Here is a 14,282-nt window from a genome sequence, read left to right as displayed (position 1 = left end):
AACTTTCATTTCATACGAAAAAAAAAAAGAAATTGAAAATTTGGTATAAACGATTATTTAGTGATTTTAGAGCTCTAGAGGTTTCCAACGTTTTAGTTCATGTGAAACCCTTCATTGTCACTAGTCTGTTTCAAGGAATCCAAACAAACAGGAATGTTTTTCAAATTTGAATATCTTTATTGCAGCATCAATGAAAAAATTAGCCAACAAAGGCAGTATTTCTTGTAAGCTGCACGAGTCCACGACAAAATCAGTGAATGCAGTGAAATTCCGATACTAAGATACTCTATGGATTAAGAAAAAATATCGTTGTAGAGGTATTATCTAGAGACAGCATTATCATCAGGAGCCATTACATTTGTTTTTAAAAGTAACAAAAACATTTTTTTTTAAATTTTAGCATCTTTTAAATCTGTGTTGCTAATACCACCAAATGCACTTGTAAGTATTTATTCGCCGCAAAATATTATAATTACTTAGTTAATTAATAAAATTCAGCTAGATGTTTTGCTTCTGTAAAGAAGTTTGCTAAATTACACTCTGACGTACTGTACCGCATAGAAAACGGCAATAACGGCAACTTCATTAGCACTTCGATGATCAGGTGATGCAAAATACCAATGTTATTAGATACTCTCGAAAGAACAAAAATAGGTTATGAGTTTAAAAATATATTGAAGGTAGTTTTGAACGAAATGTGACAAAAAAAAAAAAAATATCGTGTCATAGAGGTTTTAAGATCTCTTTAAAAATATCGTTAGAGGGATTAATTGTAGTAAAGGATATCAGGATATCGTTGTATCCACAGTTTAACGATAGACTATAGGACGGACGGACGGAGGCGCGCACGCGCGCGCACACACACACACACACACACACACACACACACACACACACACACAAAAACAAAATTTGAAAAGAAATATCGTTGTAGAGGGATTTATCGTTATATCGAGTATCGTTGTAGCAAGGTTTGACTGTATATCATTGGTGCGTGCGTCACATGGCGCACCCATTTTGGATCCTGTAGCCACAAATGTGGTCAATTCTTTTTTTCACTGTAGATATATTTCTTAACCTTAGAACAGGGCTTCTCAAACTGTGCACCGCTGCTCCCTGACAAAAATTCTTCGAAGCGATTCTTTGTAAAGCTTTTTTGGGGAGCAGCGGATAAGCGTTGATTAGAGAAAGGGGCACCGCGGTTGAAAAAGTATGAGAAAAAGATAAAGTATGCCTCAGGGAGGCAAGCTCTGATTTGAATGATTATGTGTGTTTTGAGTTAGGAATATGGTATTTATAAATATGGTATGTAAACTTTGGAGGCTTTCATCAGAGGGCAGCACTTAAAGTTGGACTTCATGTGTTTTCAAGATAGCTTCTAGGAGAAAGTGCCTTCGGAGAACTGCGATGTATTATATAAAATTTAGCAATAAAATTCTGGAGAAAGAATTTGTATGTGAATATAAATATACTCTGCATCATCTTGACTGAAAAAAATTGAATGGGGTTGAAAAATTGAATGAAAACCACGTATTTTTCTCACTTATGAAGCTCACAACTTTAACAAAAAAAAAAAAATTGAAAATTTGAGAAAAAATAAAGATTTGCTGAAATATTTGTTTTTAATTATTTTTTGAACATTAAAAATGCAAAAAACATCTTGAAAATTCCAAAAAATGAATGCTCGGGTCTGAAAGAGATATTTCTCTACCACACATAAAAAATGGTCCTTGCAGGTAAAAAAAATTGGAGGGAACCATTTCTCCCACAGGTGGCAAAAACAATATAAATTAGCCCGCGTTTACTTGCAGGGTCTATTGTATAAATCGAAATCTTAATAACTCGAAAATCTTTGGTGAACATTCTCGATAATGGTCGAAATATTTCTAACAATTGTGGTAACAGACAAAACTGCAGAAAAACTGCAGTAAACGGATTTTGAATTTTATATGGATAAAAATGAACATTCGAACTGTAAAAATTCGTTTCAGTAAGAAAAATTGAGACAATCGGTTTTTGCTTTGAATCCTAGACAGTCAAAACATCCTTTGTATTTGAACGTCTTTTTATACATACATTTATTCGTTGTTTTGGTATTTTAATGTAAACCAGAGAATTTTTTATTTGATTAGTACATAAATCCTGGAAGGCTATTAGCAGATTGCTGGCCAATTCACCGGAGCGAAACCTTACCCATTGAACATAAAAGCAGGCGGATCCAACATGGATTTTTTTTTTTCATTCTTAGTTGTTGTTGTTGTCGTCAGATATTCACTTACAGTTGACTTTGGTGTTCAAGCTGCAGAAATGCATACCGTCAAATACATCTCCGCAGTCACGCAAATGCGACTGAAATCAATAGGTAGCCGAAAAGAAACCGACCTCGGTATCTTTGCTTTGTGGTGAAGTTTGAGGTGCGTGTGCTGCTTCGAAGGATTTCGCAAATGCCTTAGCAAAAATCTGACTAATGGCTTAGAAACTAGTGGCAGTGAAAGCACGCAATGCTTGACGTCATTTGAATTTCTGGACTCGCTCAACGTTGATATCAAAAAGAACTAAAAAGAAACAGGCTCTACGAAGAAGTTTATGAACCCCTTTCAAAAGTGTAAGCAGAAATAAGAACAGTAAAAAAAGAATAAAGAAGTGAAACTTTTAATGAGCTTAGTTCAGAATAGCAGTTTTTTTTCACTTATAGACATACATACATATACATCTACAATAATAACATACCACGAAGTTTTGAAAGTTTTTCAAACAAACTTGTCTAACGTTTTATCAAGGTACCTATTTTTTTGTCGAAGTAAATTAATTGTGTATCTATAATTAGCTGCAACGTTACGTTTGCAAAAATACAGCTCAGAAATCGCTGTCAGGTGCAAATTCTGGGCAATGTATAAGAAAATGTGACCAATTGTGACGTGAAGGTCACACGTCCCAGTTTTACGGACCATATTATTCGGTTGTCCCGTCATTTTGGTAAAAATGTTCATTTCACCAAGATTTTTGGAAGAGATCAAAGTAATGCCAGGACCATCTTATAAGCATCACGACACCCCCCCCCCCCCCGAGTAATGCACTGTAATAACCCCCTCCAAATCTGATACAATTGGTGATAACTACTATGCCATATTATTAGAGGCGAGCCCATGCGTATAGACTTTCTAGACGCATTTATTCACACAAATGTATTAATAAATCCATGACCGTCTTATCGAGTTAAGGAGCGTGAAGACCAAGCATTTATTGAGACCCCCATGAGCACCATTTATGCTTCAAAAATTCATGTATATGCATATTAATAAAAATCTGACATAATTTGGGGTCCAACACCGATTTGGTTCACCAGTTAAAACACCACTGACTCTTGTACAGAGAAGTGGGAGAAAAGAAGCCAAAGATGTGCCTCTCGTATGAAATCATTGACCTTCTTTCTCATTTTTCAGTTTGCGTGTGTCGAAAATTTCGATAATTAATCGTGTTCTTCTTTTATTCTCGGGCTCTCAAAGAAGGCAGTTTGATCCCACCGAACCCTTCTGGATCCTCACCCACGGCTGCAACTAGATACTTCGTCACCCGGAGCAAGCATGCATTTTGGCGGCCCCCTTGTAATGTTGAAAGGGAGGGTAAAGGGTGGAATTTGCACCCACCTCTGGTCCGGCAAAGCAGAACACCAGACCCGTCTGCTCCCCCCAGGTGCGGCTTTGTCCTCACCTGCAACGTTTGTACAGAACGCTCGTAACTTGGTTCATTTTTGAATGCTTCAAAGTTACATAATATCCGTGGGCAATTTCACAAATTATGCACAAGCTGGCACCATTGCGTAGTAGATGATGTGATCTCTATGAAAGTGAGGCTAGTTATTGTGTAAGACTATTGTGTTTGAGGCTAGTTATTGTGTAGGACGATTGTGTGAGACTAGTTATTGTGTAAGTGCCATCTTAACTCATAGGTCCATCTGTGCAAGGCCTACGGGCCTCGTGATAATGAAAACTGATTACGATTTTTGAGAGTATGTAGATTAGTAGGGGCAGTTACTTCCAACCAGGTGGGCTCAAACATCACTTTTCCTGAGGGTCCACGATGATGTTTAGACAGACCTGGTCTAGGAATTTTGGCAAAATAGGATTTGTTTTTCCTCTATTCTATTTTGAATTGACCGTAGTTTGAAATGTTTCCCACGGATACCTCAAACACTGTGGCATTTGAAGATCAAATATGGTCTCGATAATATAACTTTATTGAAAGTAAGATTTGAATCAAGTATTTCTGTTCCAAAAAATTGATATTGATGAATAGTGGGTTAGAGACATTGAACGATGGATGAAATTGTCAGTAAAACAAGTGAAGAAGTGTATCATCCCTACGTTCTCAAAAGGTTCAACGAACACATCGAAAAAGTTAAGCAAATCATCAATCCTAAGCAATACACTCAAAGGAACTATCATGACAGATAAAGTTCCACGTATACCAAATGTCATACCAACGTATTAGAAGAACATCTTAAAACATTACACTTGCGCAATAAATGTACTAAAACCAATCAGGAAGAGAGCTTTTCATTCTGTATCACAATACATGTCGGCACTTGAAGAATGCTGTGACCGATTTCGCTGAGTAAATGTAAGAAAGAAATGTTGCCTTACACTAAATACATTCCACATACTAGTCCACGGACCTTCGATACATCCCCCATGTTTAAACAGGCTACGTCAACACCAGTATCCCACACAGGAAAAGGATTTTTCTGAGGGTACCCGAAGTATCCAAAAACTGAAATGGTACCCTTCGCGGAGTAGCAAAGCTCTCAAAACGAAGAAACGTGGTGACTGCAGAAGCAGTGATTAAATGGCAATATTATATAAGATTTACAGTATTATCAAATAATGAAAACCAATGTCGGGAACCGAAATTCCGGGAAACAGCGAGGAAGATGAGCAAGCCGGAAAATTCGAGTCATAGATTCTGGATAATTCTTGAATATCTTTACTCTAAGAATTGACTGAATTAGGTGATCTTGTTTGTTCTCTGCATTCTAGAATTCTTTCTATTTTACGAACCTACGTTAACCCTTTCCAACTCAGTGTACCCAATCTGGACACACCTGAAAATTCCCTTTTCAAATACTGAAAATAAACGATAAATAAAATAATAGTAGAGCACCACACAAACCGATCCATACTTTTGGCCTGTGTTTTTTTTTAAACCCTTATTTTTCGAAGAGAAATGGATTCAAATTTCAAAGATTTTGTTTTTGTTTTTGGATATAAAAAGGATTTCTGGAAAAAAATGTCTATGTTATTTTATTGGCTGTACACTAATCTCTTTATTCTGTATAAATTTTAACTTTTCACATTCAAAGCTTGCCTAAAATCGAGTCCCGAATTCGAGGTTGGGCACACCCACAAAATTAAAACGGTAAGTGTTATCTTTACAAAATTATATCCGCGTATTGCTATATTCCTGAATAGACTTCCTACAAATGTTCTTTGTGAAATTCCAACTTTAAAGAGTAGCGTGCCGGAAAGGGTTAAGATATTTTTAGCTTTATGTGTTTGCTTCCACTACCACAAATCTGGATTTATAATACAGTGAAACCTCGCTACAGCGATACTCGATGTAACTATGAATCCCTCTATAAAGATATTTTTTTCAAAGTTTGTTTGGAATTGTCCGTAGTCTAATTTTAATTTCCTCTCGATGCAATGATATCTTTCACTACGATAAATCCCTGTATAACGATACTATTTGAGATTTTTTAAAACCACTACAACGATATTTTTAAATAATTTTCTCATAATCGTTATGAATTCGATTTTAACTTCGTCACTTGTTTTCGTTCTTCTGAATGCTTCTTATTACATCGGTATTTTGCACCACAGGATCACCGAAAGAGCTGAGAAAATAATTGGTACTGCTACTTTTTGTGTATGATACCATAGTGCAACGCAGTAAACAACTTTAAGGAGGCAATGCACCAACTGAATTTTATTAATCAATTACAATTTTTTGATGCGAATAAATACATAAAAGCGCATTTTCTAGTGGTACTAAAAATACTTATTTAGAAAAGATGACAGCATGTGATGATAATGTTGCCTCTTGATGTAACGATAATCCCTCTACAACAATATTTTTTTCTTGGTCCACAGAGTATCGTTATGACGAGGTTTCACTTTAAACGTCGGATACTAAGCATACTCAGTTGAGTAAATCAGATGAGTCGAATGGAAACATATGCATGTAGACTGTGAAGTAATTTTGTAACCTTTGATTGTGTGTGTAAAATTGGAATGAGAAAAAGTAGAAAATTAAAGAATTGGATTGCAAAACATGATATTCTAATACAAAAGCGCCAGCATATTTCTTTAATTTCTGAACAAAAATCGTCCTTGTCGGAAATTTTCCTGACACGGGGGTAAAACAGAAGCGGTGAGATGGCCACAGAAAAACATTGCTACCGCAGCGAGTCCTACACAGAGGAGTTAGCGCACCAGAATCTTGGAGAGTTGCTCCGGTCTTTCGGCCGGAATCGGCAAAATATTGTATGTCCCGCTCTAATTAGACCTCGTGTGCAAAAAATGATCGTAGTGCGACAAAAATGATCAATGATCTGAACAAAATAATTTTCATACTACGGTATCTGTATATTTCATATTAACTTAACAGTAATTCCTGAGAGTAACGCATTTCCTTCAATGAAAAACGGTTATTTTATTCTTATTCGTTATTTGTTCATTATTTAATATAAGTTGATGTTAATCTTTTGGATTTATTCTGTGATCCGAAAAACCCTTTGAGGGACGGTGGTTTCGCTGCGAAGCCACCAGTTCAAGAATTATTTCTTGAGCCGGGTGGTGGTTTAAGGGCGGTCGATTTAGAAAAATATGTTTTTTAATATTCAATAAAGCTATCAGATGCACAAAATAGTTTTCTTTTTGTTTTTTTACTGACTTATATGTGAACAAACTTTAGTTACAAGGAAGATGAAAATTTTTGATTTTCTCATTCATCTCAAAAAAATGTGATCAATAACCTTCTCGAAACTTATTAATTTTTCAACTACAAACTTCTTTATTTGTGAAAATCATGAAACCAAGAAAAATTACTGGTAATTTCTACAAATTTTTTTTCAAAGTACTTAGGTGGTTTCATGGGTAAACAACCGCCCACTTGGAGCTAAGAAGTATATTTTCTTGGTGCTATAAGGTGTAATATGATATGTCTGAATTATGATCTAAAATATCTGAATTATGCATTTTTGTGAGGTCGGTGTTTTGCCCTTTTCTGAAGACTAGAAGGGTAACATCCCACGTACCAGTAAAGTGTACATCCAAAAGATGTGCCTTTTTCAGTACCAAAGAGAAGCCTCTCTGAACAAGTACTATGTGCAGTACTTTTAAAGTGCTATTGTGTTCTTATCAAAAGGGTGGGACACGTTTTCAGAAATTTCATGATTTATAAAGGCAAGTAAGATATAGAAGAATTGAATAATATGAATGAATTTTGGATATATATACACACACACATATGTATATATGTATATGAATTTTTTATTGAACAATACTAGATTAACTTTCTGCACTTTATGATTTTATTTCTCCACATTTGTTTTATGTTCAGTATCGGTTGATACAAAGTCGTACGAAATAGAATCAGAATAAATGCTAGATTTTTCATTACATTTTTAAATAACCTAAAAGATCTTGAAAAATGTTCATTTTTTATTAATATTCACCAATGGAGTGATGGATAATTATCACTATATGCTTTTGTGTAAAACTTATATCTTGAAAATTCATCAATACCATATTATGCAGGAACGGTGGTTACGCCGCTAAACCACCACCACTACCCACCCACATCCCTTCTGAAGGATGCAAAAAAAAAAAAAAAAAAAATTGCTCACCATATTTCTCATTCATAAGGCCCGGATATTACATTTATAAAGTAATTTAATCAAATATTGTAGAAAATAAAAAGCGTTCCTAAAAGGGTTAAACCTCACTTTTCCAGACATGCAAGGAATGGACCAAACTCCAACATTCAAATAGCTGGTGTCCTCCGATTTTTATGGCATGCCGTCTTACGGTAAACGGGAATTACGGTACTTACAATATTTACTTTTACTGCCTATAACAAACTATGCACGTGAATAAAGTGACATTACTTAATTACGTAATAACTCACGTATGAATAGAAATAATACTGAGTCATTCAGAATATTTATCAACCTGAAAAGATATCATTCTTCTCCTCTTTCAATTATTTTCGGAGCAATTAGATTAACTTACGAAATAAAAAAAAGAGCAATAGCGATCTCGCAAATTACATAATTTTCTAATTTCCTATCAATTCCGTTCACGATATGGGGCTCCTGTTTACTCAGCTCATTGCAACACAATGCCTGCATTTATCTTCAAGTATAAAAGGAAAACTGCCATTAGTATGTTCTGATTTAATGTGTTTTTGACGACTTCACTGAGATCACGGCACGAGTATTGATAAACGTACAAACCTCTTATTACCAAAAGGAAAAGGAGAATAAAAATATAAAAATCCAGGCACAAGTGGGACAATCTCTTGCGAAATAACAGGTGTTCAATGTGAAATCAAAACGAGCTCCATTCTGATCGTGAGCTGCAATTATCCATAAGTCTTGGATACGTAGCAAGTTTTTGTCAACGACATTGGTTTCTAGCGTCGAGAACATCTGTTAGAGAATTACTATCCTTTTCTTTTGTTGGCTGCTCAATGTGTAGCGCCAGTGAATAATGTTATAAAAAAAAGAAATTAATGTTTTTTCTGTTAGGCGAGAAGATTGCCACGAGATAATAATGTAAGAAAAAAGAATCATGCTCAAAAGAAATCCGACTGTCTTCAGATATTCTGCGACTCCACCCATTTGTTCACTCTGGTAGCAGCATTTCATATATTCGCAATAAAACGCCTGCTGCCGCTATACTGAATATACCTGTCATCGAGTCCCACATATATATATCCACACATACATATATTTATTTATGAAGTGCTAAAAGGAACTATTTATTGCGCACGAGATTCTTGAATAAATTTAATCTCATAATAATTTTTAAACTCACAACGGTTTCGTTATTTTGAAAAGTTTAAAAACGTTTTATGAACACATATTAGCAGTTTTAAGAGTATACATAACTTTTTTCTTTATAAGTATTCACTGTTTTTAGCAATTAGCCGATAACTATATCGTCCCCATGCCAGAAATATGAATTTGCAAATTTTCATTTTTTTTATTAGTTGGTTGGATCCCTTATCTATCTAAGTTTTGCCAGAAACGCGAATGTGTATCTCTATTAAAACACTTCTTACAAAACACTTTAGGAAAATAACCTCCGTAGAGTAATATGGGTAGAGTAAACATTCAAACGTCATTTTCCACGTTTCCCCCCCCCCCCCAAAAATGTTCACATTCATGTTTCTGGTATAAGGGAGACGACATCATCAGCTTATGCTTTATATGGATTCCGTGTAGAAAGATGGTATAAATGTGCTTTGTCTGGATATTTTAAGGGGTCATAGTCACACACGTTAAGATTCACATCATGCTTTCTGCGTCTCACGTGCCCTGTATTTCGCCATCATAAACGCTGGAATTATACGCCTTAATAATAGGGATTTATTCATGAGAAAAGAAAAAAAAAAGTTTTTGTCAAAATCTTGGCTTGACAGGCAAAACAGAATATTTTTCCGTGTACTTAGCCTTGAAGTTAGTTAATGAGTGGTTAATGAGAACTTTCATAACTTTTCTTCAGATTTGAACATTGTGATTGGACTATCATTTATTTGTACGTTAAATAACCATTTAGCTGTAAACAGTTTTCAGGTTTTTTAGAGGAAATTATATTTTGGGGAAAATGGGGGCTATTAACAAATTCCGGTTTTTGATTTTTTCAAATGGAAATAAACAAATTTGAATTTTTTGTTTTTGTTTTATTGACAAACAAACACATTTGTGTTACATGATAAAAATATATTCAAGACAGATAATTTCAATTGCTTTTGCAATGATGATCAATTTTATACATAACTTGTTTGTCCCATTAGACCCCGACCTCGGGATCTAATGGGGCAAGAAAAATAAACCCACAAAAAACTGGAAAAACACTTTGTAATATTATTTTGACATAACTTTTCAGGAATTTTTATGTCTAAAGCCAATGTATATTTAAAGGGAAGCATTATAGTTTCAATTGTTGTGTTAAGCCATGGTGTAACTTTGTTATCTTGTGCTTGAGAGAAAACACTTTGTTAGGCCCTAATTTCGGGGTAAATATTCCGTCAATATATATTATATATATTTTTTTATGCTATATGTAATATCATACATACATTATATAGTCTAACTTGTTGAAAATATAAAAATAATACATAACAACACTAGAAACCAGAAACACCTTCTCTAAATCATTACTATATGTCCCATTAGACCCCATGTCCCCTTGAAAATTTATATTTTTGAAATCTAAGCAGCACATGTTTATCAAAAGAAAATTTAACTGAGGTTTATGAAAAGTGAAATGTGTGTTTAAAGTATACAAAAATTAGCAGTATCTATACTAATGTAAAGAAATTTAATATTTCGAAATCATTCAAACAAAAAAAACAACAAAATTTTTACTTTTCAGGGTGGAAAACTGATTTTCACGTTTCTTTTTCTCTAATAATCAGGAATGGTTCACTTCTTGTGATTAATGGCAGCAGCTTAACTGTTGTCATTCAGATGTTAAGAAATATTAAAAAGAAAAATACTGAAATTTGGTTTTGTTTCATTAGACCTTACTTTCCCCTATACTGTGAGAAAAAATATTATATGGTGATGTGATTTGAATTTAAATAGCAGCCTATATATGGTTCCCATACTTACTATGAAAAATTACTTTATTTCAACTTGCAAGATCAGTGACATTTCTACTCGTTGCTGAGATTAAATGCAGTTTAATCTTCAAATGAAAGCATACAAAATTAACGTCATTAACTTCATTTAAATATTTTAATTAATATGCTTTTTGTGTATGAAAAATAATACGAATCGTCATTTTTGTTTTACCTCTAAGCAATTGGAAAATGCAGCTGAGGATTGTCAAATATTCCCGTTTAAAGCATAATTTGTAAGTGCGTTGCGTGAGGGCCATTGGCACGTTCTACAATCAGAATGTCCAACGTATCAACAATGTCCAACTTTGATCCGACAATGTGGATACACGTACTAGGTACGTCACACGCAACTTTGCATTTAGAAACTGAGCTATAATATCAGAAATAGCTCAAAATTTTTTTAAGATACATAGACAATACATACACAAATTTCCCCCCAAAACGGGAAAATATTATTCAGGTTATCAGGTCATTTAGTAATACTCACGTCAGGTAATAAAACGTAAGGTAACGTCTAGTGATTGATAGACTTCTTGAACCCATGAAGGTAAAATTCTAGGAAATCGTATCATTCAAAATAATTGAAATTTAGAAATAAGCTGAAAAAAAAGTTTGTTTCCCAAAAAATCTTACCTTTGCTCCGGCATTGACATTTACACCCATGTCCAAAAATCTATCGGCCATGAAGATTTTACTGTCTTTGATCGCATACATTAAAGGTGTATATCCAGTATCCTGAGGAACAACCACAAATGCAAAATACAGAAACTTGAAAACGTACAAATATAATATACGAGGGAATTTTTTTTCCATTTTTATCGATATTTGCAAACTTCACGATAAAATGGTTCATGTAGTGTTTAATAATTGTACACAAAAATTTTGCAAAAAAAATTATTATTTTTAAAGAGTTTATTAATTGATTGTATCATTGAAACTCATTTCCATAGTCCGTCAATTTGATATAAAGATGTTCAAAATGAGAATATTTCAGAGAAATTTGATATAAAGATGTTCAAAATGAGAATATTTCAGAGAAATTTGATATAAAGATGTTCAAAATGAGAATATTTTAGAGAAATTTGATATTAGGTGTTCATTATATAAAATTGACCAGTGTTAGATAATTATCCAAAATATAGTGATTATATGCTGTATCTTCAGAATGTGCATAAAGTTCCGAATCTTTGACTTCCGAAATTATAGATGAACCATGAATAGTTCTGTTGTTAAATGCAGATCGCTTTGTAGCCACAGTGGCAATGACATTTCCAAAGTTATGTACCGAGTGAAATGTTTTTAGTGACAACTATTAAAACTTTTGTACATAACTTATATGTGAGAATATAAAAATACTTACCGGATCGCAGAGGTTTGGTGGCAGTCCTGTTTTACTGAAGTGTTTTAAATGAGCTTCAACAGCTGTCCAATCCGATTTCCTGCATAAATTCAAAAGCTTCTGTTGAGGATCATCTTGTTCTTCCGAGCTGGCTGTTCCGACACGTTCTTTGTCTTTGTTTTGAGGATCGCCATCTACTTGCTGTACTGCAGGGATCGACTGTCCTTGCGTTCCCAAAGATGTAGTATTTTCAGGGACTCCGTTTTTCTGAGATGCGGAGCCTGATGTTTGTTGAGGTCTAACACCTGTTAAGGTTTGTGCTGAAGGGGCTTTGTTCGAAGCATGGCGACGTATTTGCCTAGAATTTTCTCTCGGTGGAATGGGAGGCTTTGTGAGTGGCCTGTTTAATGTCGAGGTATCAGATTTCTTTGAGTTTTGCAGCTTGTTTCTAAGACGGTGTCTCATGGCCAGTTTTATTTTCTCTAGTTTAGCTGGAGGGAAAATAGTAGCCGGTTCCTCTGATTCTTCAACAGGCTCCGGAACATCTGCATTCGGGATAGGGGTTTCGGGTTCTTGCACGACTGGCTCGTCCGTTGCATTGACCATGTCTTTTTCACGAGATGCTTCATTGAAACGTATATCGGCAGAACTTCCTTTGGCCGATGAAGATGCTGGTACATCATCTGCTACATCCACGGGCGAAGAAGAACCATTCGGAACAGCTAAAGATTTCGGCGTTTTTCGTGACAGCGATGGAGCGGTCACTAATTCGGTTTCATTTTCAGATTTCTCTGGTTCGTGAGATGTCTCAGGAGATTTTTCACTACTTTTCACCCATTCATTATTGTTTTTAGGGACAGACGACGGTTTAGGGTCTTTACTCTGGATGTGTTCGAGAAGAAATCGGACGGGATCTGTAAACTTGAAATCAGATATACGAGATCGTATAGGGGTCGGCGAATCATCACCCGGTTTAGAGGGATCCATGTTATTCCGAATCCCTCGAGAAACGTCGGTCAAAACTTAGCAAGAAGCGCCACGCGACGCCCCCCTATAAAGCTCAAGAAGCTTTTCTTGACGAATCTGCTCCCAAGGGAGCTCCGACGGTCAACAGATCTTCGATCTCTCGTGCGCAGGAATGTGGGACGAGAGGCTGCCATGCTCTGCCCATGCGCTGCTACTACCATCTTTTCCACCTTACCCCTACTAAGTTTCGGGGCCGAAGGTATCGCATCCACGCGGAATAATAATGAACAACAAAGGGTGGAATTACGGTCTATAATAGGAAAATATTCGTCATTCTCGTGCTTGGTAATTAGGACAGCGAAAGGAAAAATTTAACCAAACAACTTGTTCTAATACGGAAGAATTGACTTTTTATTTGAGCCGCTTGACAGAAGTAATCAATTTCACGCCTTACATGTTGACGTTCAGAAAAACATGGAAGATCACATTTTTATTATAAACGGTACATAAATTAATTTTTATTATAAAGTTTTTTAGATTCTTAAATCTTTTTGGGCAAAAAAAAAATCATTTTAAATCGCGAAAACCTTTAAAATTATAATCCTTCATTAAATACTTGATTTTAATCAAAATGATCTGATCCATCACTAAGTTTAGGGGCATTTTCAGGGTCTAACTTAGATTTTATGGGAAAGCAAAAACAAGCATTAGTAAAGGCTAAAAGACTTGGGTAAACTTTGGTTAGTCAATTAATACGGTACATTCACGGGTATTATGGAATAGTCCGGTAATATGGAATACCGGGTTTTCTCCGGATTCAGGTATGGCCTCAAAGTGGAACAGTGATAAACAACTTTGAAATACTTCGTTATAGAGTCAGTGTCACTCGATTGCCACCATCGTCACGGCTGCTATGGGAGAATATTTGTTTTCTACTTACAGAACTTCATTAAGGCAAGTGTGTGTTCAAAAATGTTTATAAAGTATTAAAAATGTGCCCAGTAGTTTGAAACTAAGCACAATGTGTGCATAAAAAGTGTTGCATTTTATTATGTAGTGCTCAATT

At 35.0% G+C, this 14,282-nt stretch overlaps 1 protein-coding gene across 1 annotated transcript in view; it reads right to left on the bottom strand.

The window, feature by feature from the left end:
* Window positions 1-13,205, bottom strand: part of LOC149080043 (uncharacterized) — a 48,675-nt gene extending 35,470 nt beyond the window's left edge. The window contains exons 1-2 of the mRNA XM_089238991.1: window positions 12,272-13,205; window positions 11,545-11,646 (exon numbers count right to left, since the gene is read on the bottom strand). Coding sequence (XP_089095117.1) covers window positions 11,545-11,646; window positions 12,272-12,856 — 687 coding nt within the window. The 5' untranslated portion in view covers window positions 12,857-13,205. The remainder of the gene's footprint in view (window positions 1-11,544; window positions 11,647-12,271) is intronic.
* Window positions 13,206-14,282: the final 1,077 nt, after the last annotated feature.

Source organism: Pholcus phalangioides, unplaced genomic scaffold (assembly GCF_987345545.1).
Source record: "Pholcus phalangioides strain wild (caught in Gottingen) unplaced genomic scaffold, Ppha-v1.0 ptg000011l_1, whole genome shotgun sequence".
Lineage (NCBI taxonomy): Eukaryota > Metazoa > Arthropoda > Arachnida > Araneae > Pholcidae > Pholcus > Pholcus phalangioides.
This window is presented reverse-complemented; position numbering and strand designations above follow the sequence as displayed.